The 27,875-nt window shown below is 46.7% G+C and overlaps 1 protein-coding gene across 3 annotated transcripts in view; it reads left to right on the forward strand.

Annotated features, from left to right (window-relative positions):
- Positions 1–1,475: 1,475 nt before the first annotated feature.
- The window catches only part of TRANK1 (tetratricopeptide repeat and ankyrin repeat containing 1), a 94,806-nt gene continuing 68,406 nt past the window's right edge, over positions 1,476–27,875 (forward strand). The window contains exons 1-3 of one of the 3 annotated variants that reach the window (XM_036921568.2): positions 1,476–2,342; positions 22,602–22,733; positions 26,539–26,665. In XM_036921568.2, coding sequence (XP_036777463.2) covers positions 2,320–2,342; positions 22,602–22,733; positions 26,539–26,665 — 282 coding nt within the window. In that variant the 5' untranslated portion in view covers positions 1,476–2,319. Of the gene's footprint in view, positions 2,343–22,461; positions 22,734–26,538; positions 26,666–27,875 lie in introns of those variants that run through there. The other 2 variants (XM_036921567.2, XM_036921570.2) reach the window with 2 other exon arrangements.

Below are 27,875 nucleotides of genomic sequence, written 5' to 3' on the forward strand. Positions count from 1 at the left end.
CAAAAAGAAAGAATAGGGAAACTGGAGAAGGAATAATCAACAAAATTATCCCAAATTATTTCTCAGAACTGAAGAGCTGAGTTTTAAGACTGCAAGAAACCATCTAGTATATAGTGGAATGGATGAATGGACCTGCATCAAACCATATAATTGTGTAATTTGAAAATACTGAGGAGAAAAAGATTTTCAGGCTTTCAGAAATTAAAAAAAAAAAGAGGCCACATGAGGTAGGTAATTGTATGTTTTCGGAAGTCTGCCAGCAATACTGGAAGCTACTGGTCACTGGAGTAATAGCTTCAAAAATCCTGAAGAAAAATGATCTCCAACCTAGAATTTTATACCCAACCAAACTATATGCAGGGTGCTAGTTTCCAGATAAGCACAATCTAAAAAGAAAAAAAAAAGAAAGAAAATAATTACCTGATGCTCCATAAAACTGGAAAAAGAAAACAACACACATCAACAGGGAGTAGCAGCATTATTTAGAGGCAGAAGCAAAGCCATCAAAATGATCAGCTAACAGAGGTAAAGTGGTTGCCCTGGGAATAAGGAGAGAGGACTGCTCTTTTAACTGAGAATGAACAATTTTGACAAAAATATAAAAATAGTAGAAAGAGAAGAAATAGTTTTAAAAAGAAAGACTTGACTGTTTTGAGGACTATGATGAAAAAGATACAGAGGAAGGAGACAAAAGGATTCTGAAATGCTTATGAAAACTGGTCAAAGGATGGTCAAACTTTAGAGGCAACATTTTAGTCTGCACCCTCACCAATCTCTTGACTTGCTTGCCTAAATATAAGAACCTGGCTGGACCTTCTGGAAGCAGAGACTACTTGCAGTTGGCTCAAAAGAAGAGGCATGCTAGAAAAGGTGACATGGACCATTCCTAAATACAGAACAGGGAAATGTTGGGAAAACATTGGAAAAGGGATGTGTAAAGTTTTCTGAAAGTGAAAGGACCAATGATGTCTGGGAAATGTATCTCCAACTATCTGGAGCCTAGTGGTGTTTCCCAAACTTTGCTTCATGTTATAGTCTGCTATAAAAATCCTGATGCCCATATCAGCCCCGATACCAGTTAAATCAGGCTATCTCGGAGTAGGAGCCAGACATCAGTGTTTTTTAAAAAGTCCAATGTGCAGCCCCTGAGGTATAATGTTTGTGTGAGGAGGCTAAGACTGGAAGGGTAGGGTAAAACTGTGGAGTCTACAATGCCCAGGAGTCCAGTGTGCTGCCTTGTAGGTGATGGGGGGGTGCCACTGGAAATGACAAATGTGATCTTGGGGGAAGATTAGTGGGCAGAAGCAAAGGAGGTAAGACCGCAGACGCAAGGATCACTAGTCAGGCTGAAGGCTAGTCCTTGACTCAGAGTAAACAGCACAGAGAAGCCCACAGGCTGTGCATTGGGTGTGCCCCATGTCACCAAGGCCTTCCTGTCTCCTGAAACAGCGCTGTTCTCGCTGGGGCTCTGCAGCATCCTTCCCTCTGTGGGACGCCTGGTGTGGCAGTCCCGGAGGGGCGCGGGGGACACCAGGAGGTGGTGCAGGCTTCAGCCTTGCATCAGGAGGGTGGCACTGCTCCTGATTGGGCCTCGTCCCTGGCGTGTCATTAAGAAGCCCCCGTAGCAAGAAGTTGCAAACCAGACCCAGGCGAAGGGGCATGCAGCCAGAGAGGTGGAGATGGCAGAGTCACTACGAGGTCGGGGGCCGCGGCCGCCTTGAGCCCGAGTGCCCCGCGTCCGGAGATGAGACGTCCGGAAACAGAATAGTACCCGTCCCCGGAGTGCCCCGCGGCCCGCGCGGCCGGCAGCGCTCATTGACGGCCGCCCCCGGTTCCTGTAGGAGGGGACAGGAGAGGGGAGGGAGGCCAGTAGGCCGGCGGCCCACCATCTCCCGGGCCCACGACGCGCGCGCCGGCTCGCCCAGGCGGGATGCAGCGGTGACCGGACCGATTGGAGGCTGCGCGCTGGGTTCCTCGTGGAGAAGCGCTGGCTTTCAGAGGCGGCGGAGAGCCAGACCACTGGAGCGCCGCGCGACGGGTGGGAGACACGGAGACGCCTCTTTTGAGCACGGTGACAAACACCACCTCCCCCGGCGGCGATGCGCACGTGACAGTTTTCGGGCTCCCGCAACTACACGGCAACTTGGCCTGGGTCTGCGGCTGCACACCGAGCGCCGGGTCTCCACGGCTCCGCGCCTGCCGCCCGGGTTCGAGAGCTGAGCCCCGGGAGCTGGGGGTCCCGCGCGGCCGCCCCCGCCCTGCCCAGGGCCGCGGCTTCCTCCCCGGCCCGCGAGGCGGCCCCGCGGCGGCGGCCCGGCCATGTGGGACCCGCGGGCAGCGAGGTGCGTAGCGGCGCGGAGACGCGGGGCGGCCTGGCCTTCCGGGCCGGGGTAGGGGGGCGAGGGCACGCGCAGCGGCCGGGCTGCGGCGGCGGCCTGCCCCGCGCCCACCCGCCCCGAACCTGGGCCCGGGCCCACCTCCCGCCGCCTCCGCGCTCGGGCCGCCGGCAGGTTGCGGAGAAGAGCCGCGGCCGCGCCCCCAGCCGCGCGCTCGCGGGGGAGTGGGGCGGGAGCTACGGGGAGCCGGCGAGCGCGGGCCGCCTACCCGCAGGCGGAGGCTCGGGATCCGGGCCGATGGGCCTCGTCCCCAGCCCACGCGAGCGCGGGCGGGCTTCCCGAGAGGGGCCGAACGAGGCGCGGGCGGGCAGCAGCCGCGTCCTGGAGCCCAGGCCTCTGGCCCGCCTGGCCCGGGGGCGCCTCCCGGAGCCCCGCGCCCCGGGCGTCCCTCAGAGTCCCCAGAGCGCCGCGTCGCCCGGAGCCCTGCGCCCCTCGCCGCTCCGTGTCCCCGACCCTGCGATCTCTGACGCCCCGCAGCAGGAGCGCGGCCTTTTCTCGCGTGTGGGCGGCTCTGCCCCAGCCAGGCGTTTCGGGAGGCCACAAGCGTTGTCGCTTCCTGCGAAATATTGTAGGGCGATGTGCAACTTGAAAAATAAAGGCACATTTGGAAAATAGGGGAGAGGAGGGCTCTGAGGCCTCTGGTCCCCGCGCAGTCGCTGGGGGCCCTGCTAGACGTCCCGCGGGAGGAGGCGCGGGGTCCAGTGCCTGCGCCCCAGCCCTGCCCGGTGCCCTCGTGCTGGGGCTCACGGCCCCTTTTCCAGGCAAGGCTTTTACCCATGGCCTGGCCTCTTGTTGGGCATTCTGTTCTGTGTCCCGTGGAGAGGACGGCCTTGTAGAGAGTAGCGTTAGTTTCTCCTGTGTTCTGTTCAGTTACATAGGATCGCGGGCTGGGTACTTGGGTTCCAAGTGGGCCTCCCTGGTTCTGGCTTCCTCTACAGGGGATGGAGGTAGGATTGGGCGCGGGGCTTCATCCCCAGGGTGACTCCGCTGCTCCAGGGTATGGGCTTCTCAGTCTTTTTTTTTTTTTAATTTATTTTTATTTTATTTATTTATTTTTTGTAGATAATTATTTTTTATTGAAGGGTAGTTGACACACAGTATTACATTACATTAGTTTCAGGTGTACAACATAGTGATTCAACATTTATATACATGACAATTCTAGGTACCAGCTATCACCATACCAACCTGTTACAATATCTTGACTATATTCATTACATCCCGGTTACTTATTATTTTACCATTGGAAGTGTGTACTTTTTTTTTTTTTTTTTTGTGAGGGCATCTCTCATATTTATTGATCAAATGGTTGTTAACAACAATAAAATTCTGTATAGGGGAGTCAATGCTCAATGCACAATCATTAATCCACCCCAAGCCTAATTTTCGTCAGTCTCCAATCTTCTGAGGCATAACAAACAAGTTCTTACATGGAGAACAAATTCTTACATAGTGAATAAGTTCTTACATGGTGAACAGTACAAGGGCAGCCATCACAGAAACCTTCGGTTTTGCTCATGCATTATGAACTATAAACAGTCAGTTCAAATATGAATACTCATTTGATTTTTATACTTGATTTATATGTGGATACCACATTTCTCTCTTTATTATTATTATTTTTAATAAAATGCTGAAGTGGTAGGTAGATACAAGATAAAGGTAGAAAACATAGTTTAGTGTTGTAAGAGAGCAAATGTAGATGATCAGGTGTGTGCCTGTAGACTATGTGTTAATCCAAGCTAGACAAGGGCAATAAAACATCCACGTATACAGAAGATTTCTCTCAGAACAGGGGGGGTGAGGTTCTAAGCCTCACCTCTGTTGATCCCCAATTTCTCACCTGATGACCCCCCTGTGACTGTGCCTGTCTTAGGTTGTTCCTCCCTTGAGGAATCTTACCCGTCTCTGGCTAACCAGTCATCTTCCGGGGCCATACAGGGAAATGTTAAGTTGGTAAGTGAGAGAGAAGCCTTATTGTTTGAAAAGGTTAGCTTTTTACTTCTTTGCATATTTATGCCCTGTGGCTTCTATGCCCAGCATTTGTCTTGAGGTGTCTTTACCACTAGGAAGAATTATGATACTCGGTAAATTCGACATGTGGCACGAATTCTATTTAAGGGTTGTAATTAGGTAGGAAGAAGAAAAGCTATAGAAGTAGCAGGCGGAAGAAAACCTGGGAAGATTGATTATTTCTTTGACATATCTTCTTGTAGAATAACTTCAGCATGGATAGGTTTTAAACTACTAATTTAATTGTGTGCACACATTAACATAATAGGAGTACAGTTACGTAACCAAAGCATATCTGTAATTACCAGCCATCTGCAGTGAAACCAAGAAAACCAGTTAGGCACCTTAGGCATTTGTGAAAACTTATCTATGATATGGTGGATATTGTCCAACTGAACTTGAACAGTCTGAGAGAAATCAGACGAATTAAAACAACCCATTCCTGGGGAATGTTCACATCCCTTATGTTCTTTTAACAGTAAATAGTCTGTAGTTGTAAGATTTTGGAGCGCTACAATTTGCACTTCTCCTAATTCTTGGTTGAGTTCCAACAGTATAGATCCAGTCAAATTTGTTGTTTTACTGTATGCACAGGCCAGCTTAGATATCTCCTTCCTCATTCCCATGGCAAGTCCAGGAACTGGTGGGATGAGTGCATCTACAGCTGTAGCAGTGCGTGGATCTTTGTTGGGGTTTTTTGATGATCATCTTCTGGCATGAGTCTTCCAGAGAGTGCTGATGTTGGAAGTTCTTTTTCATGTCGTATCTTAGTTCATTTTCGGGGTAGCCCAGTTAGGCTTTGATCCTCTGTATAAACACAAACAGACCCTTTGCCTACACTTTTATATGCCCTTTATACTCTTGTGTAGAACTCATTGGAGGTTACCACACAGGAACTGCCCTTTTTTTTTTTTGGTATCACTAATCTACACTTACATGACGAATATTATGTTTACTAGGCTCTCCCCTATACCAGGTCACCCCTATAAACCCCTTTACAGTCACTGTCCATCAGCATAGCAAAATGTAGAATCACTACTTGCCTTCTCTGTGTTGTACAGCCCTCCCTTTTCTCCTACCCCCCCATGCATGCTAATCTTAATACCCCCTACTTCTCCCCCCCTTATCCCTCCCTACCCACCCATCCTCCCCAGTCCCTTTCCCTTTGGTACCTGTTAGTCCATTCTTGAGTTCTGTGATTCTGGTGCTGTTTTGTTCCTTCAGTTTTTCCTTTGTTCTTATATTCCACAGATGAGTGAAATCATTTGGTATTTCTCTTTCTCCACTTGGCTTGTTTCACTGAGCATAATACCCTCCAGCTCCATCCATGTTGCTGCAAATGGTTGGATTTGCCCTTTTCTTATGGCTGAGTAGTATTCCATTGTGTATATGTACCACTTCTTCTTTATCCATTCATCTATCGATGGACATTTAGGTTGCTTCCAATTCTTGGCTATTGTAAATAGTGCTGCGATAAACATAGGGGTGCACTGATCTTTCTCATACTTGATTGCTGCATTCTTAGGGTAAATTTCTAGGAGTGCAATTCCTGGATCAAATGGTAGGTCTGTTTTGAGCATTTTGATGTACCTCCATACTGCTTTCCACAATGGTTGAACTAACTTACATTCCCACCAGCAGTGTAGGAGGGTTCCCCTTTCTCCACAGCCTCGCCAACATTTGTTGTTGTTTGTCTTTTGGATGGCAGCCATCCTTACTGGTGTGAGGTGATATCTCATTGTAGTTTTAATTTGCATTTCTCTGATAATTAGCGATGTGGAGCATCTTTTCATGTGTCTGTTGGCCATCTGTATTTCTTTTTTGGAGAACTGTTCAGTTCCTCTGCCCATTTTTTAATGGGGTTTATTTGTTTTTTGTTTGTTGAGGCGTGTGAGCTCTTTATACATTCTGGACGCCAAGCCTTTATCGGATGTGTCATTTTCAAATATATTCTCCCATACTGTAGGGTTCCTTTTTGTTCTATTGATGGTGTCTTTTGCTGTACAGAAGCTTTTCAGCTTAATATAGTCCCACTTGTTCATTTTTGCTGTTGTTTTCCTTGCCCGGGGAGATATGTTCAAGAAGAGGTCACTCATGTTTATGTCTAAGAGGTTTTTGCCTATGTTTTCTTCCAAGAGTTTAATGGTTTCATGACTTACATTCAGGTCTTTGATCCATTTTGAGTTTACTTTTGTATATGGGGTTAGACAATGGTCCAGTTTCATTCTCCTACATGTAGCTGTCCAGTTTTGCCAGCACCATCTGTTGAAGAGACTGTCATTTCGCCATTGTATGTCCACGGCACCTTTATCAAATATTAATTGACCATATATGTCTGGGTTAATGTCTGGATTCTCTAGTCTGTTCCATTGGTCTGTGGCTCTGCTCTTGTGCCAGTACCAAATTGTCTTGATTACTATGGCTTTATAGTAGAGCTTGAAGTTGGGGAGTGAGATCCCCCCTACTTTATTCTTCTTTCTCAGGATTGCTTTGGCTATTCGGGGTCTTTGGTGTTTCCATATGAATTTTTGAATTATTTGTTCCAGTTCATTGAGGAATGTTGCTGGTAGTTTCATAGGGATTGCATCAAATCTGTATATTGCTTTGGGCACGATGGCCATTTTGACGATATTAATTCTTCCTAGCCACGAGCATGGGATGAGTTTCTATCTGTTAGTGTCCCCTTTAATTTTTCTTAAGAATGACTTGTAGTTTTCAGAGTATAAGTCTTTCACTTCCTTGGTTAGGTTTATTCCTAGGCATTTTATTTTTTTTGATGCAATTGTGAATGGAGTTGTTTTCCTGATCTCTCTTTCTGTTGGTTCATTGTTAGTGTATAGGAAAGCCACAGATTTCTGTGTGTTGATTTTGTATCCTGCAACTTTGCTGTATTCCAATATCAGTTCTAGTAGTTTTGGGGTGGAGTCTTTAGGGTTTTTTATGTACAGTATCATGTCATCTGCAAATAGTGACAGTTTAACTTCTTCTTTACCAATCTGGATTCCTTGTATTTCTTTGTTTTGTCTGATTGCTGTGGCTAGGACCTCCAGTACTATGTTAAATAACAGTGGGGAGAGTGGGCATCCCTGTCTAGTTCCCGATCTCAGAGGAAATGCTTGCAGCTTCTCGCTGTTCAATATAATGTTGGCTGTGGGTTTATCATAGATGGCCTTTATTATGTTGAGGTACTTGCCCTCTATTTCCATTTTGCTGAGAGTTTTTATCGTGAATGGATGTTGAACTTTGTCAAATGCTTTTTCAGCATCTATGGAGATGATCATGTGGTTTTTGTCTTTCTTTTTGTTGATGTGGTGGATGATGTTGATGGACTTTCGAATGTTGTACCATCCTTGCATCCCTGGGATGAATCCCACTTGGTCATGGTGTATGATCCTTTTGATGTATTTTTGAATTCGGTTTGCTAATATTTTGTTGAGTATTTTTGCATCTATGTTCATCAGGGATATTGGTCTGTAGTTTTCTTTTTTGGTGGGGTCTTTGCCTGGTTTTGGTATTAGGGTGATGTTAGCTTCATAGAATGAGTTTGGGAGTATCCCCTCCTCCTCTATTTTTTGGAAAACTCTAAGGAGAATGGGTATTATGTCTTCCCTGTATGTCTGGTAAAATTCCGAGGTAAATCCATCTGGCCCGGGGGTTTTGTTCTTTGGTAGTTTTTTGATTACCGCTTCAATTTCGTGGCTGGTCATTGGTCTGTTTAGATTTTCTGTTTCTTTCTGGGTCAGTCTTGGAAGGTTGTATTTTTCTAGGAAGTTGTCCATTTCTCCTAGGTTTCCCAGCTTGTTAGCATATAGGTTTTCATAGTATTCTCTAATAATTCTTTGTATTTCTGTGGGGTCCGTCGTGATTTTTCCTTTCTCGTTTCTGATACTGTTGATTTGTGTTGACTCTCTTTTCTTCTTAATAAGTCTGGCTAGAGGCTTATCTATTTTGTTTATTTTCTCGAAGAACCAGCTCTTGGTTTCATTGATTTTTGCTATTATTTTATTCTTCTCAATTTTATTTATTTCTTCTCTGATCTTTATTATGTCCCTCCTTCTGCTGACCTTAGGCGTCATCTGTTCTTCTTTTTCCAATTTCGATAATTGTGACATTAGACCATTCATTTGGGATTGTTCTTCCTTTTTTAAATATGCTTGGATTGCTATATACTTTCCTCTTAAGACTGCTTTTGCTGTGTCCCACAGAAGTTGGGGCTTAGTGTTGTTGTTGTCATTTGTTTCCATATATTGCTGGATCTCCATTTTGATTTGGTCATTGATCCATTGATTATTTAGGAGCGTGTTGTTAAGCCTCCGTGTGTTTGTGAGCCTCTTTGCTTTCTTTGTACAGTTTATTTCTAGTTTTATGCCTTTGTGGTCTGAAAAGTTGGTTGGTAGGATTTCAATCTTTTGGAATTTTCTGAGGCTCTTTTTGTGGCCTTGTATGTGGTCTATTCTGGAGAATGTTCCATGTGCACTTGAGAAGAATGTGTATCCTGTTGCTTTTGGATGTAGAGTTCTATAGATGTCTATTAGGTCCATCTGTTCTAGTGTGTTGTTCAGTGCTTCCATGTCCATACTTATTTTCTGCCCGGTGGATCTATCCTTTGAGGTGAGTGGTGTGTTGAAGTCTCCTAGAATGAATGCATTGCAGTCTATTTCCCCCTTTAGTTCTGTTAGTATTTGTTTCACATATGCTGGTGCTCCTGTGTTGGGTGCATATATATTTAGAATGGTTACATCCTCTTGTTGGACTGAGCCCTTTATCATTATGTAGTGTCCTTCTTTATCTCTTGTTACTTTCTTTGTTTTGAAGTCTATTTTGTCTGATATTAGTACTGCAACCCCTGCTTTCTTCTCGCTGTTGTTTGCTTGAAATATGTTTTTCCATCCCTTGACTTTTAGTCTGTACATGTCTTTGGGTTTGAGGTGAGTTTCTTGTAAGCAGCATATAGATGGGTCTTGCTTTTTTATCCATTCTATTACTCTATGTCTTTTGATTGCTGCATTCAGCCCATTAACATTTAGGGTGACTATTGAAAGATATGTACTTATTGCCATCGCAGGCTTTAAATTCATGGTTACCAAAGGTTCAAGGTTAGCCTCTTTAGTATCTTACTGCCTAACTTAGCTCGCTTATTGAGCTGTTATATACACTGTCTGGAGATTCTTTTGTTCTCTCCCTTCTTATTCCTCCTCCTCGATTCTTCATATGTTGGGTGTTTTGTGCTGTGCTCTTTCTTGGAGTGATCCCATCTAGAGCAGTCCCGGTAAGATGTTCTGTAGAGGTGGTTTGTGGGAAGCAAATTCCCTCAGCTTTTGTTTGTCTGGGAATTGTTTAATCCCACCATCATATTTGAATGATAGTCGTGCTGGATACAGTATCCTTGGTTCAAGGCCCTTCTGTTTCATTGTATTAAATATATCATGCCATTCTCTTCTGGCCTGTAGGGTTTCTGTTGAGAAATCTGACGTTAGCCTGATGGGTTTCCCTTTATAGGTGACCTTTTTCTCTCTAGCTACCTTTAAAACTCTTTCTTTGTCCTTGGTCTTTGCCATTTTAATTATTATGTGTCTTGGTGTTGTCCTCCTTGGATCCTTTCTGTTGGGGGTTCTGTGTATTTCTGTGGTCTGTTCGATTATTTCCTCCCCCAGTTTGGGGAAGTTTTCAGCAATTATTTCTTCTAAGATACTTTCCATCTCTTTTCCTCTCTCTTCTTCTTCTGGAACCCCTATAATACGGATATTGTTCCTTTTGGATTGGTCACGCAGTTCTCTTAACATTGTTTCATTCCTGGCAATCCTTTTATCTCTCTCTATGTCAGCTTCTATGCGTTCCTTGTTCTCTGGTTTCAATTCCATCAATGGCCTCTTGCATCCTATCCATTCTGCTTATAAACCCTTCCAGAGTTTGTTTCATTTCTGCGATCTCCTTTCTGGCATCTGTGATCTCCCTCCGGACTTCATCCCATTTCTCTTGCGTATTTCTCTGCATCTCTGTCAGCATGTTTATGATTTTTATTTTGAATTCTTTGTCAGGGAGACTGGTTAGGTCTGTCTCCTTCTCTGGTGTTGTCTCTGTGATCTTTGTCTGCCTGTAGCTTTGCCTTTTCATGGTGATAGGAATAGTTTGCAGAGCTGGGACGAGTGACGGCTGGAAGGACTTCCTTTCTTGTTGGTTTGTGGCCCTCCTCTCCTGGGAGAACAGCGACCTCTAGTGGCTTGTGCTGGGCAGCTGTGTGCAGACAGGGTTTCTGCTTCCTGCCCGGCTGCTATGGAGTTTTTCTCCACTGTTGCTGTGGGTGTGGCCTGGTTCGGGCCCCTGCTCTGAAGTGGTGGAGTGGCATTGGAGGGGGAGCGGCCTGGAGGCTATTTATCTCTGTAAGGGGCCTCCCTGCTCCCTGCAGCCCAGGGGTTAGGGTGCCCAGAGATCGCCATATTCCCTACCTCTGGATTAGGTGTCCCGCCCTGCCCCTTTAAGACTTGCAAAAAGCACCCGCCAAAACAAAACAACGACCACACACACACACAAAAAAAATTGGTCGCTCGCTTTTCTCATGTCCTCTGGCGCCCGGCCTCCGGTGCCCACTCACTGTTCTTGCTGCCCTGTTTTCCTAGTATCCAGGGCCCTGCTCTCTTGCCCTGATGGCTGGGGCTGGGTGTTTGGCAGTCCTGTGCTCCGTCTCCCTCCCGCTCTGCCTATTCTTCTCCCGCCGGGAGCTGGGGGGAGGGGCGCTCGGCTCCCTCGGGGCCGGGGCTTGTATCTTACCCCCTTCGTGAGGCGCTGGGCTCTCTCAGGTGCGGACGTGGTCTGGATATTGTCCTGTGTCCTCTGGTCTTTATTCTAGGAAGGGTTGTCTTTGTTATATTTTCATAGATATATGTTGTTTTGGGAGGAGATTTCCGCTGCTCTACTCACGCCGCCATCTTCCGCCCCTCCTGCCCTCAGTCTTTTTTAAACCAAAACCCAACAGTGGAGACCCCCTCCCCTCACATGCATATTTACGTATAAACCTGCAAGGAGAGCCTCGCAGTATATTGATTCTCTCTATAGAGTGAGGCACGATGGTATTTTCTATTCTATTCTATTATCTGTTTCTTTAGAAAGCATAACCCATTAACGTGATTTTATGACCAGCTAACCGGCTTTAGGTGGCACCTGCAAGCTGCCTTGGGGCTTGCAGAGATGGTGAGGGGACCATTGGTACTTCACTGGGGCACTAACGTGTGAAGTGGGGAGCTGATGGAGGGGAGATGAGGGAGGCTGGCGTTCACACTTTAGTGGGAATTTAGGTAAAGAGCGATCCGCAGGATGTGTGAGCATCACATCAGTGGCATCTGCCAAGGCAGCCCAGGGGATGCTGGCAGTTACTCCAGTTCTGTACATATGGAGCTGGCCACCCACCATGGAGCCCAGTGCCCATGCCTGAGTGCAGGGAGGAAGAAGAAAGGCAGGTGCTGCAAGGTTGGCACCCACTCTGGATACATAAATTCAGAAGGGGCCTCTCACTCGGCACTCAGAACATCATAGCTCCAGTGCCCGACATGGGGCCATGGACAACTCTTACATGAAGAAACTGAGGCCCGTCATCTATTAGTCATTAAGCTAATTAGTGGTAGTTCTGGGATTAGACACTGTTGACTTCCTAGTCCATGGCTCTCAGGGACCAAATGGAGACTTTGTCCTTGTGGAATTTGTACACTTCTCTTTGCTGATGATGTTCTTTTTTCCTGGGCTGCCACCAAAGGCCCCTTTCTATGATGCACACCCAGTTATTGTTACAGCTTTGCTGCTCTGGATGAAGATGCCATTTGTGTGTGTGCTTGTGTCCCACCTGCATGTGCTAGGCTCAGGAAGTGCTCTCTGGCAGTAAATTATGACAGTGGAAAGGTTCCCTCATTTACATCCCACCTTACAGGATCATTGTCCTTTCTTTTTGTCTGTAGCTGCTGACTTTCACTTTTTACTTTAGATGCATTGAGGGTCTGGTCCCATTTCTCACTCTTAAAGCTTCAGCTGTCACTGGGAAAAATGCCACGAAGACATGTTCCGTACTGTATTACCATTTTTACATTTACACTGACCAGATACCCAACATAAATGCTGTAGAAATCAGCTTATGTGTATGTTTACTCAAAATGTCTACTATGTGGTCAATATAGTGAATGTCTACTATATTCTACTTGTTATTTTAAAGGCTAACTTATGTTTGGGTATTTATCATATACCAAACACATAACCCACTTGTTATCAATTGAGGTTTAAAATGGTGTTCAAAATGGAGGCTGTGTCTTGGACATCTTTGAATCCTTCTCTGTTCATAGGGTAGTTAACAGCATTGTGGTTGTTTCGGGTTTGTACTTTGTGTGGTTGGCTTTTAGGAAACTTGTGTCCTCCTCCAAGGGAATGGCTGACACTCCTTGGCTTTCCAGGAGATGGTCAGGAATCCAAAACCACCAGTGAAATCATCTAGTTAATTAAGCCGCCAAACCTTTCTTCCTTTCCCATTTCTCTAGCCTCATTATCTCTCTCTGGTAAGTACTGAAATAGCCAGAAAATCATTTATTCATGCAACAATGCCAAGCCCTCGGTTGCAGAAGTAGTAAGACTTAGTAAGACATCGTTCCTGCCCTCAGAGTTCAGTCTACTGGGGAAAGCAGAAAAACAGAGTGTGTAGCATGGAGTATTTGAGACTTAGCACCAGGCCTGAAACATAGAGGCTGTTCGGGAAATATATGTCAAAGGACCGAGGAGATCATAACTCAGGATGTTAAGTGGCACAGGAAGTACGCACAGCCTCAAAGAGGCATTCAGAGCAGCAGTGTGACTGCAGCCCCCACCCTGCCGGGTGGACAGGACAGGTAACACCCAGGTTGGGGGCAGTGAGGTTTGCTGGAGCTTAGATTGTAGGGAGGGAGAAGGGCCCAGAGAATCTGAAAGTTCTGGGGGAACTTGCATGGAAATCATGCTTCAAAGGAGCTGGGGTAGGAGCCCTCAGGGATCCTGGAGACCTTTTTGACCTGGGCACAGCACACGATCTGATCTGAGCATTTGGGGACCATCTCGCGATGGCGGTGAGAAGGCTGAGAGTGGGTGAGGCCAGGGCATGGAGCAATGCCGATTGATGTTTTGGCAATCCAGGCTGATGAGGAAGATGTCTGGAGCCCAGCTCAGGGACAGCGTGCTGGGAGACATAGCTGAGGGTGAGGCTGGGAACCGCTGACTTGTCTTCAGCCTCTTGTTTCCCAGGTATAGCAGATGGGTGTTCCTGCTAAAGTGAAAAAAATCCAACATTTTGAGTTCAAGTCTTTGTTACACAAACTGGGAATGGCATATGGGATTCATTTAAGGCCCGACTGTGGCCACCTACAAAGAATGTTGTGGAAAAGACTGGAGGCCTTATCAGGCCCTGCAGGAAGGGATACAGTGACCAGGGGTGTCCAGGGTGGGGAGGGGGCAGGACACCCCTATTTAGACTCTGGTTTAATGTGAAGTTGTGGAGAGGGTGGGCAAGACATTCTCCTTTCCTTCCTTTCTAATGAATGAAAGAAAAAAACAACTGAACTACTTAGGCAAAAGGAATCTTTGGTAACTAGGGAGAAAGTAGGGGGCAGCTGGGCCTCTGAAGCAGTGGAATGTGGAACTGTGGGCCCCAGGAGCCCCTTTTATGCCTGTCTTGCCAATGGGTTTCAGCCCCTGGCAAGTTCACTATGGATTCAGTATGACCAAAGGAATGACAGTAAAACGTTCTTGGGGTGAAAGGGTTATACCCAACTTTATTTCCATGGTGGTAGGTCAGTCACTAAAGTCCCGTTCACTCATAGTAAGTCTGCATGCAGCAAGCTGGTCTCTGCCTCTTGGCTTCTCTGCCTACACAGCCGTCCTCTGGGCCTGTCCTTCGTGCTGCCACACTCCAGCCTCTACTCTGCTCTCCTGCAGCCTTGCAGCCGTGGCATCGTGTCACCCTGTCATCCAGAGCACTGGGTGGAGCTCTTATTTATAGAGTCAATAGCAACATATTGCCCACATGTGTGTAGTGAGCAAGCCGACTAGGGCCAGGTGAGAATCCTGGCCACAGGAACTTTCATTTCATCCACACTGCCTCTCCCCTCTCTGGTTTTAGGTATTGTATTCTCTCAGCCCAGAGTGGCTTCTTCTCAGGGTGGGGGTAAGTCACCCCCTTTTGCAGCCACAAGTCCAGCTGTCATTTCCAGAGGAAGTCTTCCCAAAGTTCCATACAAACACTGCCACGAGGGGTCCTGATGTGACTTTGGCCTGTGGGTCTGGCATGTGGAGCTCATGTGAGGCCCTGGGGCCCCCACTGTGCACCTGGGCTCTCCTGTGAGAAGACCTCAGTGGTGAGCTGAGCAGCCGTCCCAGAGCATGCTGGCCATGATGACTGTCCTCCAGCTGAAGCGTTTATTAGCACCTGTGAGCAGGTGCTGGTCCCTTCTTTTCAAAGGAACAATCATTGCAGAGAAAGATTTGGGGCCATTTTCAGATGTTACAGCACTGACCCCTCTCAATCCTCATTCTTAGCCTGAAGCTTACAGTCTTTTCTCAGCTGTAGCTATTTAACTGTTAATTTCAGAGAAGCCTGATGAAAACAAGCAGATCCTAGAGCTCTGTTTTTTACCAAATATTTTCTCTTTGCTGAGTAAACACAGCAAAGGTTCTGTAAGTGTTGCAGGATTACCCTGAAATAACATGTAGAAGTCGCCATGGCCCATCCCATTAACCTGAAACATCGTGGACCAGGGCAAACCTGGGTGTTGGCCCTGGCTTCGCTGCCCATCCACAGGTGGTGTGGACCAGGGCACTGGGGTGGTGGCCAGGAGGGAAGCCTGGGGTTCAGCCCTGGGGCTCACTACTGTGTGACCATTGGCCCCTGAATCTTTGAGCCTTGTGTTTCTTACTGCAGAGATCTTTGTCCAAATATCTCACTTTACTAAACCTTTTCTATGTGTGTGATTCAGAGTGCTGTTGGATTCGTTCCATCGGGCTGCTATAGCAAAATGACCACAGAGTGAAATGTATTCCCTCACATTCAGGAATGTTCTCCCCATTCCCAGATCTCTCCGAAGATCACCACTCCTCTTAGTTTCTTAGGTGTCCTTCCAGAAATCCTCTCAATAGATCAAGTGTCCACACATACACAAACATATCCTTAGCTCTCCCAAGTTGCTTACAGATGGCTGTCCAACTTGCTTTATCAGCCTTAATTACATATTTGGACATTTCTTCCTCTTTGGATCTGCCTCAGTTCTTCAAACCTGTATAGTGTTGTGGGGTAAGCTCTATTGTTATTTATACAAACCTGTCTACTTGTTGGAGAGCACTTGACATAGAAATTGAGCAAAATGTGTCTATAGAATGATTCCCAGCAGCTAAATAGCTGTGGGAAAAATCTGTGTCTGTAACATTTCTGTAGAAAGATGTGCCACTTTCTCTTGCTTGTTAGTAGTGTGTCTGAGCAACTCTCTGCCCAGAACCAGGCTGACTTTAGGGTGTTATTGAAATGTTTTGGGGGCTTTTAATATACAAACATCTTTAATTTTTTTTATGAATTCATGTCTGTCACTATATGTTTTCTGCTCTTGGTATCATTAGAATGGCCTTCTCAAATGTGAAGATTACATACAGTTTTCTTTGTTGCATCAAAACTTTTTTGAGTTTATGTAATTTAAGAATCAAAATTATAAAAAGGTAATGAAAAGGAGGAAGGAGATGTCCCTCCTCTGCCCCTACCCACCCCTCCAATAAGAGTAAATACTTTTATTCCTGATGCATCCTTCCAGAATTTCTCTATGCACATATAAGCACATGTAAATATATATTCTTGTTTAGCTCTGCACTCTGTTTTTTTTTTTAATTTTGCACAAAAGGAAGAATAACATATACACTGTTCTGCATTTGCTTTTTTCAAATATATTTTGGAGATTATTCCAGTTTGGTACATACAAAGCATCTTCATCCATCTTTCCCTTTCTTTTCAAACACCTGTGTAATGCTTCATTGTGGAGGGCTCACTCTAATTCCTTACACCAGTCCTCTGTTGATGGGCATTAAGGCTGGTCCCAGTCTTCTGTTACTACAATTTGACAATGAATAATCTTGTGTGCCTGCCATTTCCTGTGTCTGTTAGATGGATTTCCAGAAGTGGAATACCTGGGTCAAAGGCCATAAGTATGTGTCAGTTGGTTAGATAGTCCCAAGTTTCCTCCTAGAGTGGTTGAAAATGATCCAAAATTTGTACTAGTATTTTTTTCTTAGTGCTTTAATGGTTACTCATTCTCAAGGCTTTTTTTTTTTAAAGGAGATATTTGTATCTAATAAAGGCACAGATTTAAGTATACTGTTCAATGAGCTTTAATAAATGTATACACCTGTGTGGTCACACCCCAGTCAAAATGCACAATGTGCCTGTCCCCAAAGCCCACTCCCTCCCCTTTGCAGGCAGTAACCTTCCTGTGCTAGCTGATACTCTTCTGATTTCTTAGACTTACCAGTTCCAGCACTTCCACCGGCTAGAGTCACACAGTACATACTCTCTGAGTCTGGCCTCTTTTGCTCCATTTCTGGATATTCTGTTTTGTTCCATGGATCAGCTTGCTCTCATGTTAGTATCACACTTTAAAAATTAGATCAAAGTTTTATAAATACATTAAAAATTGTTAGAGGTTATTTTCTCTTGATACTTCTCTTTTTTCCTGAAGAATGTATTTCTACTTGGTACATCCTTGACAGTCACAAGGGATCCATTCTCTGGCTTTTATGTATTTCCCAGAATTGTGTGCTTCAGAGAGCATATATTTTACCCCATTTGGTCAGCAGCAACAGAATGGTTATTCTCAGGGGCTATACTGTGTGTATGTATGTGTGTGTGTGTGTGTGTGTGTGTGTGCATGTGTAAAATAAAATTCAATATTATGTGCATTGATATTTGAAACCAAAACTCCTATTTCTGTAGTACATTAAAGTTTGACTAAAAGCTTTGGAATTATTTTTCCTGCCCTTTGTTCCCATGAAGTCCATTAGCAACTCTTCCTGGTTCTGCCTCCTGAATTTGTTTTCCATTGGCCCATTTCTCTGCACCTTGTCTGCAGCCAGTAGGATCCCCAGCTTAAAATCTGCTGATGCTGTACTGTCCAATGTGGTAGCCACTAGTCACTTGCAGCCATGTCAATTAAAGTTAGTTAAATAAAATTAAAAATACAGCTCTTCAGTTGTATGAGACATATTTCAAATGTATAATGACCATGTGTGGCTAGGTGCTGCCATGTTGGGTGGTAAAGAACAGAACATTCCCATCACCCCAGAGAGTTGTTATGGACAGGGCTGCTTTCCCACTGCATTTAAGATAAGTTCCAAGACCCTCTGATGGACTTCACAGCCCAGGTCATCCATCTCTTGCAGCCATTACCTGCTCCTCCAGGCTCCCCACTGTCCCTTCCCCACCTGGCAGTTCTGGAACTATGAAGCTCAGAGCCTGTGAATACACTGTGGCCCTGACCCAGTCTTCATTGGGTTAATTGATCATGTTTTGGATCTTGGTGTAAATGTCACTTCCAAGAGAGACTTGACTTGCTCCCTATAATCTAAGTTATATTCTCCTTTTATATGCTTTCTTATGCCCTCTCCTTTTTCTTCTTTAGAAGAAAAATATGTTACCTCTAATATTCTCTTGATTATTTAATGTCCATCTCCTTAACAACAAGAACTTCTTTTTCCTTTATTAAAGTTAGTTGATAATGCAATATTATATTGGTTTTCAAGGGTACAACGTAGTGACTCAATGGTTATATACATTATTAAATGCTCACCCCAACTAGTGTAGCTACTGTCAACATAGAAAGATGTCATGGAACTCTTGACTATATTCTCCATGCTACTAAAAATAAAAATAAAATCCCCCTGACTGATTTCCATTATGATTAAGATTTTGTGTCTCTTTATCCCCTTTGCCCATTTCAGTAAACTTGAAGGTGGGAATAGAGGTAGTCCCTTTCACCATCAAAGCCCCGATGCCTAGTATAGGGTAAATGCTGTGTAAATATTGAAATTGGAGCATCTGAAAGTTATAGTTCCTCTTGAGAGGCACATATGTGTTGGTTGTGTGAAAATATCACCAAAAGAGGCATAGATTTAAAAGCAGTTCAGAGACCCCCTGCCTATTAGGGAGATAGTTATTTATAGCATTTACTTTTTGCTGGAAGTGTGACTTAGCCTGTAGATTTTACAAGGGTGATTCAGAGCTGGACTAGTCAACTGGTTTTAGAGTCACCAGCTTGACTTCAGTGTACATGTGGTTGGGGGTAAATTAGCCTTAAATTAGGGTAGAATAATTTAAAGTTGATGGCTGAAGGGAATCGGCTACCCTGGGATAGCCCTAGGCTTACAGCAGGCCACTGAGTCAAGGGTTGGGGCCAGCTGATGAGATAGCAGAGGTGAGGGGACAAGTCTGGTCATTCACGTTCTGTTCAAACACCCAGGTAGGAAAGGCTTGGGCCCAGAATTTCATGTTTTCTTAGAAGCCTTCTGAAAATTTTTGAGTGAGTTTCTTGAGAAAATCCCTATTCTTCGGCTCCCACATTTGTGTCCCTTCCCCCAAGACAAAAGAAAAAAGCTCAGAAACAGTTGGCATCCCCAGAATGAGTTCTAACTGGGTCCTGATCCCGGACAGTCTAAGGCCGCCTCCCCATGCGAGTAGGAAGGAGTCAGTCCTAAGAATGTTCTCTCTGGCCTCAGTTTGGAATTTTCTCTCCACACAGACTTCTAGAGGTGACCTGGCATCATTGACTGCTTTGGAGGTCTTTTGGAGGGATTTAATTTTTAATAAAAACACCAAAAAACAAGAAAAGTAAATGAAATTGTCAAGGTTTCAGGTAGGACTCAGATAACGGCTGAAGGTAGAGCCTCCCCCTGCTGGTTTCAGCTGCCCCCAAGCTCACCCATTGGCAAATTTTGCTGTATTCCTGTAAGTCAGCTGTAGAGTTTCATGTGTGTATACACAGCAAGTAATAAAAACTACAACCACCTGGGTCAGCCTTGTTTCAAACTCGCTTGTTTCAAAGCCTACTTGGTGCTCTTTGCCTTTTCTTGCTTCTGCTTCCTTGGCTATAGCCAGCGGCTCGTGACAGCTCCTGACAACCAGGCCTTGACTTCGGGTGGGACACGGTGAAACTGATTGAAAGCCGGCACTGCAGCTGGGAAACTTTCTCGGCTTATCTTTTAGTTTGCACACCACTAATGAAACTGAAAGTGCAGGGCAGTGAGTGCTTGGTGCCAGATAAATAGCACAGACTGTAGGACGGCCTGGGTGCGGCCCTTAGCCTCTGGTGTGGCCCTTTGGCGCGTAGTGGGGCCCCAGCAGTCAGGCCGCCTACGTCTGGATTCCAGTGCTACCACCCTCCCTATGACTCTGGGCTCAGTTTCCTGTATGTCTGGTGGGGACACAATCACGCCCACCTTAGGAGGCTTCCTGTAAGAATGAAATGACATGACTGACATAGAGCACATAGTAGGTACTCATACATATTAACTGTCAAGGGTATTATCATTATGGTACACTATTACCACTTGTATGTAACAATTTCATACCCAAAATAGACTGCCCAGTTGTTAAAAAAAGACTCAACAGTGGAGCCCTCTAGGTTCTAAGGCAGAGATCAAAGCATCATTCTCCCCTATGATGAGAGTGTAATTGTCAGTAAATCCATTAAGAAGCAAAAAGCCTTCTGTGTGGTTGGCAGTCCCCTTTCCCCTGGTGATATACCAAGAAAAGGCAAAGCAGAAGCAGATGAATCCATTTGATGTTCGCTCTCATTAAGAGTGGACTCTCGGTTTCTAGAGGAGTATGGAAAAAAGCAAAACTTCTGATGTAGATAGTTTTTGTCATATCTGTAAATACAGGGGGAAATGTCTTGTGTTTGAATTCTTCAATTGAGCCCTTAAAAAGCCTTGTTTTAATAACATCTATGGTTTGATTATTAGGGTAGTGCAGTGTAGAGCAGCTGGAAATACAGAAGAGCACAAGGAGGAAAATTAAAACTTTGCCCAGCCCCAACTGTGTGGTTAGTTAACATTCTGACATATTTTCAATACATCATATGTGTTTAAAATTCAATTTGGGATTCTACGCCTTCATATGTAAACTGTATTTTTTATTTGCTAACTTAGCCTGTCATTAAATGTTCTTTTACAGCATCATTTTAAAAATAACTGTGGTGTTCTACCATATGGATATTCCATAACTGATTCGTATCCATTACACGTTATGGAATGTTTAGGGTTATTTCCAGCTTTTCATTTTGACAAACATCCATAAGGCTAAATCTACCCATGATGTAGCATTTTTCCCCAGGGAACAGTATATGACAGCCCCCACCAGTTGGGGTCATTCTTTTAAGTATTTTTCCAGTAAACATTGTTGTTTTAATTCTTAATTTCTTTGCTCACTAGTGAGGGTGGTCCTGTTTTATCTGCTCTCCATATATTTAGCAATTACTTGCATACCTTTGTGAATTGTCTATTTAGGACCATACACATTTGGTCAGGGTGTTGGTCTTTTCTTGCAGTGGAAAAGTATTTATAAAAGGGAGTATTAACCCTTTATCAGTTGTTAGAGTGATTTCCCTTTTCTAATTGTCTGATAATGGCTAATTTAGGGAACATTTATTGGACATATGGCTGACTATTCGGAAACGAGACATGTTTTTCTTCTGTAGTCAATCAATTCTTGAAAGTTTTTTTCATGTTCTCCTCAGTCATCTCTACAGATCTGAGCCACAGACCTGAGCTAGTGCTGAACGAGACACACTGGTGGAGTTTGTCCTGGACTCCCTTAAGAATCATGTGTCTCATTCTGATGGCTCTGCCTGAGGAATGCAGTGCCTCTGAAATCCCCATCAGTAAGCTCATGTGGATTTAAACAGGCACCGCTTGTATCTGTGTGGTCTGCTTTGCCTTTCCCAAAACCCTTCCCAAGATTTGAAATGATAGAAATAATAAAAACTATTGTCTCTCTAAGAATTGCCTTAGACAAGAAGACCCCCAATGGCATGGATAACTCCACAGGTACCTGAATGTGCAAACACCTAGATTCCCCCCACCACCTTGCCTTTTCCACTGCCACTGGGGAGGAGGAAACCCTAAGGGGCATCTCTTCTGATCCCCACCTTTCCTGGCCTTCTTGGCAGTTATCTCCAAGCTGTGCTCCTGTCCACCATCTTTGCTTGGCAAATACTTCCTGAGACCTCAGGTGGGTGGGGTGCAGCCACTTCTCTGCCATTCCCCAGGCCACAACAGAGGGAATCGTCGTCAAGAGAAGGCCTTTCCTCTCTGCATTCAGATCCTTTACACCACAGATATTTAAGTACCATTATGTGCTAGGCTGCAGGGCCACAGGAATGAGTAAAACAGAAGTTATGACCTGCAAGAAGCAAGTGCTTCCTGGGGGGGCACAGACAAGTAAGCAGGTGATGGCAAATTCAGGGACGAATCTCAGGTACAAACATTCCAGGCTTATTTTATAGTGTTTTGGGAAGGCAGAGGCTGGAGAGCCAGCATTTTGTGGTGCTGTGTCCTGGCCCCTTGTACACTGAGGCCTTTAGAACTACACCTCCCCTTCTCCTGCCCACCTTTGAAGAGAGTAGAAGGCTATCACCTGAGATTTGCTTGGACCAGTGGGCAGTGTGGACAGTGGTCAAGAGCAGACACTTGCTTCTGGGGTCTGAATCAGAGAATGCCATTAGCAAATCCTCAGGCAAGTGACTTGACCTTCTTTGAGCCTCAGTTTCCCCAGCGGAACAGTAGGTCCATGCCTCCTTGTGGGCTGTGGTGGTGGGTAAATGGGAGAGAAATAATAGTACCAGTTATGGGACTAGCCATGAGTCCTTGAGCACACACCACTTGCTGGGTTTATGTTTCTCATGTGTGGAAGCAGCCTCCTTGCTCAGAGCCTCACTGATATTACACACAACAGAAGGAATCGTTCTGGCTTCCTCTCCCTGCCTCTGATGGTCTCAGGCACCCTGTCGGTCCCCTGGTGGTGAGGGGTGTTGTCAGGATCTGCCCTGTGCAGGTGGGTGGGGCCAGCATGAGCAAACTGCCTCTCCAGACTCGGAGCAGAGCAGGAGTGAAGGGGACGCGCCTGTGCTGGCGGGGGAGCCAGCCTCTGCTGTCTCCTCGCAGGATGGACCCGATAGCTTACAGTGAGCTGCTGAGACGGTCCGGCGACCAGGTCCTTCAGAACGGAAACTTCTCCTTGGCCGTCAGAAAGTACGACGAAGCCATCCAGGTTCTCCTGCAGTTGTACCAGTGGGGGTAAGTGTTTGGATTTTCTCCCTGTCTGTTTTGCTTTCTTTTAAGTAAATGGGGACTCACTCTGCTGTTTATGTTTTCTTCTCCTGTCTTACAACACCACCAGTTTCTGTTTTCTTTCTCCCCCAATTCCTATTTGTCTTCTCTGCATTATCAGCTCAGACACTGTACAGAGTAATGCAGGAAATAGAAAGTGAAACACAGGGGGCTGCTGACAAACTTTACCCAACCCCACCCCCCTTTTGTCTGGCTGTGAGATCAGAGCTCCTGGGAGGACTGAAATCCCCAAACCTCTATTGTCAGTCATTTCATTTTCTTTCTGATCCATGCCATCTGCCCACTGGCTGCAGTGCACACCCCTTGGGAATGGAGCCTCACCTCTTCACCTGTCCCTGCAGCTTCTGCCATACTTGTTCCCAAATATTTCAGTTTCATGACATGCTTAAAAATTATTAGGGACCCCAAGAGCTTTCGTTCATGTGGGCTGTAGCTGTCAGTGTACTCTGCATTAGAACTTACATCTGGGAAAAGTTAAAAATATGTATTCATTCACCTATTTAAAAATATCAATAACATACCCATGATGTGTTAACATAACACATCTTTATGAAAAATAACTTAGGTTTTCCCAAACCAAAAATTTAGTGTGAAGAGTGACACATTTTACATTTTTGCAAATCTCTTTAATGTCTGTCTCAGTAGAAGACATCTGGCTTCTCATGTCTGCTTCTGCATTTGGTGCACTGTGATTGCACACATGGTGGGGCCTCTGGAAAGTTCTGCAGACACGTGATAGGATGAGCGGGAAGAAGCCACATAGTGTCTTAGTATGGTTGTTGTGTTAGCATCCTGCTGCTATAACAGAATACCACAAGCTTTGTGGCTTAAAACGATACAAATTTATTATCTTGCAGTTCCAGAGGCCAGAGTCTGAAATGGGTCTTATAAGGCTAAAATCAAGGTGTCAGCAGGGCTGTGCCTTGTGAAGGAGAATCTGCTTCCCTGTTCTCTCAGCTCTGAGCGGCTGTCTTGTGGCCCCTTTGTCCATCCTCAGAGCGCACCGTTCCGGTCTGCCTGTCATCACAGAGCCTGCTCCTCTGCTGTAGCAATGTCTCCCTCTTATAAGGCACCCTTGGGATTGTATCATTATCCAGGGTAATATCTTCTCAATATCCATAAATTAGTCACATCTACAAAGTCCCTTTTTTCATAAAAGATAACATTATTTGGGGGCAATTACTCAGCTAACTATAACTGTGGAAACATTTCAACCTCGGGGACTATGGGGAGTTGTCTTGGGGACTCCCCAGAGGATCCCAGATCATACCTTGGGAGCAGCTGTAGTACAGGAAGCAGAGGCTGGCATGTGTGGGGTGCGTGCAGTCTAAACCCGTACCGAGAAGTGCACCGACTTTACATCACTGAAACATGGTCCTGCCTCCCACCTCCTGTCACCTCGGTGTCTGCATTACAGCTGGACTTGGGTGGCACTGCCTTGGGCCTGCCATTCCTCCTGGCTCAGATCAGAGCTGTGTCAGAGAGGTGCCTAGAGCTCCTCATTCAGGGCAAAATACCTGACTTTCTTAAAGAGGGGGCGTGTTGGTGGTTATGGCTGTAGACCGACCCCACACTGTGAGTGTTCAAATCTCAGCTCCAACACTTACTAACTAACTGTGTGCCGCCTCAGGGGCCTTCTGCCTAGACCCTTCTGTCTTTTATGAACCTTCCTGACACTGTTCCTCCTGCACATCACCTGCTGCCTGCCTTCTGCCTCCTCCAGCTGACGTGGGAATTTAGGTGGTTGTGGTGTACTGAGCAGGTGCTTACAGCAGAAGGGGCTGAGGGCAGCAGGAGTGGGCAGGGAAGGACTCCAAGCAGGGGTGGTGTGCAGCTGGAGTCTGCTTTGGCCTGACCCCCTAGGGAGCTTTGGAGCAGGGATTGTGCTGCTGCAGAGTTGGTCCCACTTAGCGGCAAGGGGCTGGCCTTTTGATTTCCATGTCAGCTAACCATTGGTGGAAGGCCCTCGGCCCCTGGGGGTTGTCCTAGGGAGTGGGGCTGTGTTAGTCAGCTCCGGGTGCCTTAACGAAACAGCCTAACCTGGGTGTTTAACAACAAACAGCATAACAACAGGAATTTACTGATCACAGTTCTGGAGGCTGGGATGTCCTAGATCAAGGTGCTGGCCTGTTCAGTTCTTGGTGAGGCCCACTTCCTGGTTTGCAGACGGCCTCCGTCTCACTGTGTCCTCACCTGGTGGAAAGAGAGAAAGGAAGCTCTTTGGTATCTCTTTGTTTAAGGACATGAATCCCATCCTGCTGGCCCTGCCCTTCTGACCTCATCTGAACCTAGTCACCTGTCCAAACACCCCATCTCCAAATACCATCACACTGGGGCCCAGGGCATCAACATCTGAATTTGGCAGGGGGTGGCGTGCGAGGGCACGGTTCAGCCCACAGCAGGGTCAGAACTTTGGGGGAGAAGGCAGCTCCCATCCTGCTGAGGAAGGACCTCTGGGGAGCAGGGCCCCAGGAGCCCCAGTGGCAGCCAGCACTCACTGCAGCTGGGATGCTCCACGCCAGGGTCTAGGGGGTGACATTCGCAGACACCTTGCCCATCCCCTGACTGCCCCACTGCCTCTTCTGCGCTCCTGGGGCCTCAAGCGGTCCCAGGGGCACCCTCCTCACAGGCAGGAGGTGGGAGGGCCAGAGGCCTTACCCTCCCAGAGCCCTTACTTCCCCTTTGGTTCACACCGTGGATACTGGGGCCTGGAATGCCTGCCTGTGGACCCTGCTCCCGGGGCCAGCACGGTAGCCGATTTTCTGAGGGCTGACCAAAGCTCAGGTGGACAGAGCTTGGAACTGTGTCTCTGCAGTGCCGGCTGAAGGCCGAGGTGGAAAATAGAGGCCCTGGGCAGGGGCACAGTCCTGGCTCACCTGCTCTGACACTACAGTTCTAAATTTGAGGCTTGCCTTCCAGTTTATTATAAAGGAGGAGAATAGAATATATTTTATTGACACTCTGTAAGCTTCAAATACTTACACTAACACTGTCCAATAGGACTTTCTGTGATGACGACAATGATAATGTTCTAAAATATGGAATGTGGCTATTGAGTACTTGAAACGTGGCTAGTACAGTGAAGGGGCTGGATTTTAAATTTTATTTAATTTATATTTGAAGAGTTACATGTGGCTAGTGGCTGCTGTACTGGATGGTGCAGATAACCTACGTCATGTGTGGGCCTCCATTTGTACTCTAGCCCTGGGTCCTGCAAATGTTGGGGTGGCCCTGCGTATCTCCTGGAGGAGTGCTCATCCTGCACTGGTCACAGTAGGTCCTAGGGGATGGTGTGGTCGCATGTCCTGTGATGAGCTCTGCACCCATCCAGCATGCACAAGCGTGTGGAGTGGCTCACACCATGTCTGGACTCTGCTGAGGCTCATTTGGTGGGGACTCCCATCCTCTCTGTTCTTAGCACCAGCCACCATTTTCGCAGCATCTTTCACCAATGGTGTCAGAAAATAAACAGATCTGTGGAGACCAGTCGGAGGTGGAACCAGGGTGTGAACATTCGTCATTAAGATGTGGGAGCAGAGGATTTGGGAGTCAGGAAGGACAGGTTTGTACTTTGCAGATACCCCTGGCTTTCTCGGGGGCTGGAGGTCAGATGTGATAGCAATGATTGGGACATTTCTCGCAGAAATCCCCTTCGTGATGACAGCAGCCGGCAGCAGATTGGTGACCTTCAACGGTGGTTTTCTGTTTTTGCAGAGATGGCTTTACCAACCCAGTTTGCTCTGTCTTACAGGGTCCCCCCCCGAGATTTGGCTGTGCTGCTGTGCAACAAATCAAATGCATTTTGCGGCCTCGGGAAATGGGATGAGGCCTTCGTGGCTGCCAAGGAATGTCTCCGGTGGGACCCAACCTACGTGAAGGTGTGGTGACAGCTGGAGGCTGCTGCCTCCTTCCAGCCCTTATTTTTAAAATGGATATGCCAGGGGTACCTCTCTTTTACCTCTTGGCGATTTAGGCCGATGCCCATAGGGCATGGGAGTGGGAGAAGAGTAAGAACAGTGATGGCCAAGAGTTGGCTGTGCAAAGAGCCCCCGTAGGGGAGAGCAGAGCCAGGCCTCCTGGGGGAGGGAGTGCTGGGGGGGTCACATCAGGTCAGGTCCCCATTGGGATCTCTGTGGAGCTCATTTTCTTCTGATGTAGTTACACCAGAACTCAGTCTGTTTATGTTATTTTCTGTTTGCAAGTTTCATTCTAGCAAAGCCTTATTTCGAATGCAAGCTGTCTGGACAGCATGACACTGATTCTTCAGAAAGAATTTCTAAGTGTAGAAACCAGCCCCTTTGGAGGGGTCAGGGAAGCATGAGAGACCCGTGAAGACCCTTTAAGGGCCTCCCAAAGGTCAATAAATGATCGTTTGATTGTTTTTTTCAGCAAAAATGCTTTGAGTGCTCACTCTGCACACACTCCTGAGGATTTCCCATCATGGAGCTGGAATGCGGTTGGGGTCCTTGGGCTTTGCCCACACCCCTGAGGTGGCAGCTGTGGCTGTGGCCAGAGGGGCTGTGGGGATCTTGCATGATGCTCGGGCTCTTTTCTGAGTGGCCTAACCTGCAGCCGCCCTAGACAGCGCAGCACCCCGAACCACACTCCCATCCCTACCCAAGCACCTGGGGGTCTCTCTCCTTCACCCACACCCCCATCCCTACCCAAGCACCTGGGCGTCTCTCTCCTTCGCCCACACCCCCATCCCTACCCAAGCACCTGGGGGTCTCTCTCCTTCGCCCACACCCCCATCCCTACCCAAGCACCTGGGCGTCTCTCTCCTTCGCCCACACCCCCATCCCTACCCAAGCACCTGGGGGTCTCTCTCCTTCGCCCACACCCCCATCCCTACCCAAGCACCTGGGGGTCTCTCTCCTTCGCCCACACCCCCATCCCTACCCAAGCACCTGGGGGTCTCTCTCCTTCGCCCACACCCCCATCCCTACCCAAGCACCTGGGGGTCTCTCTCCTTCGCCCACACCCCCATCCCTACCCAAGCACCTGGGCGTCTCTCTCCTTCGCCCACACCCCCATCCCTACCCAAGCACTTGGGGGTCTCTCTCCTTCGCCCACACCCCCATCCCTACC

The sequence above is a fragment of the Manis pentadactyla genome, chromosome 14, assembly GCF_030020395.1.
Source record: "Manis pentadactyla isolate mManPen7 chromosome 14, mManPen7.hap1, whole genome shotgun sequence".
Taxonomy (NCBI): Eukaryota; Metazoa; Chordata; class Mammalia; order Pholidota; family Manidae; genus Manis; species Manis pentadactyla.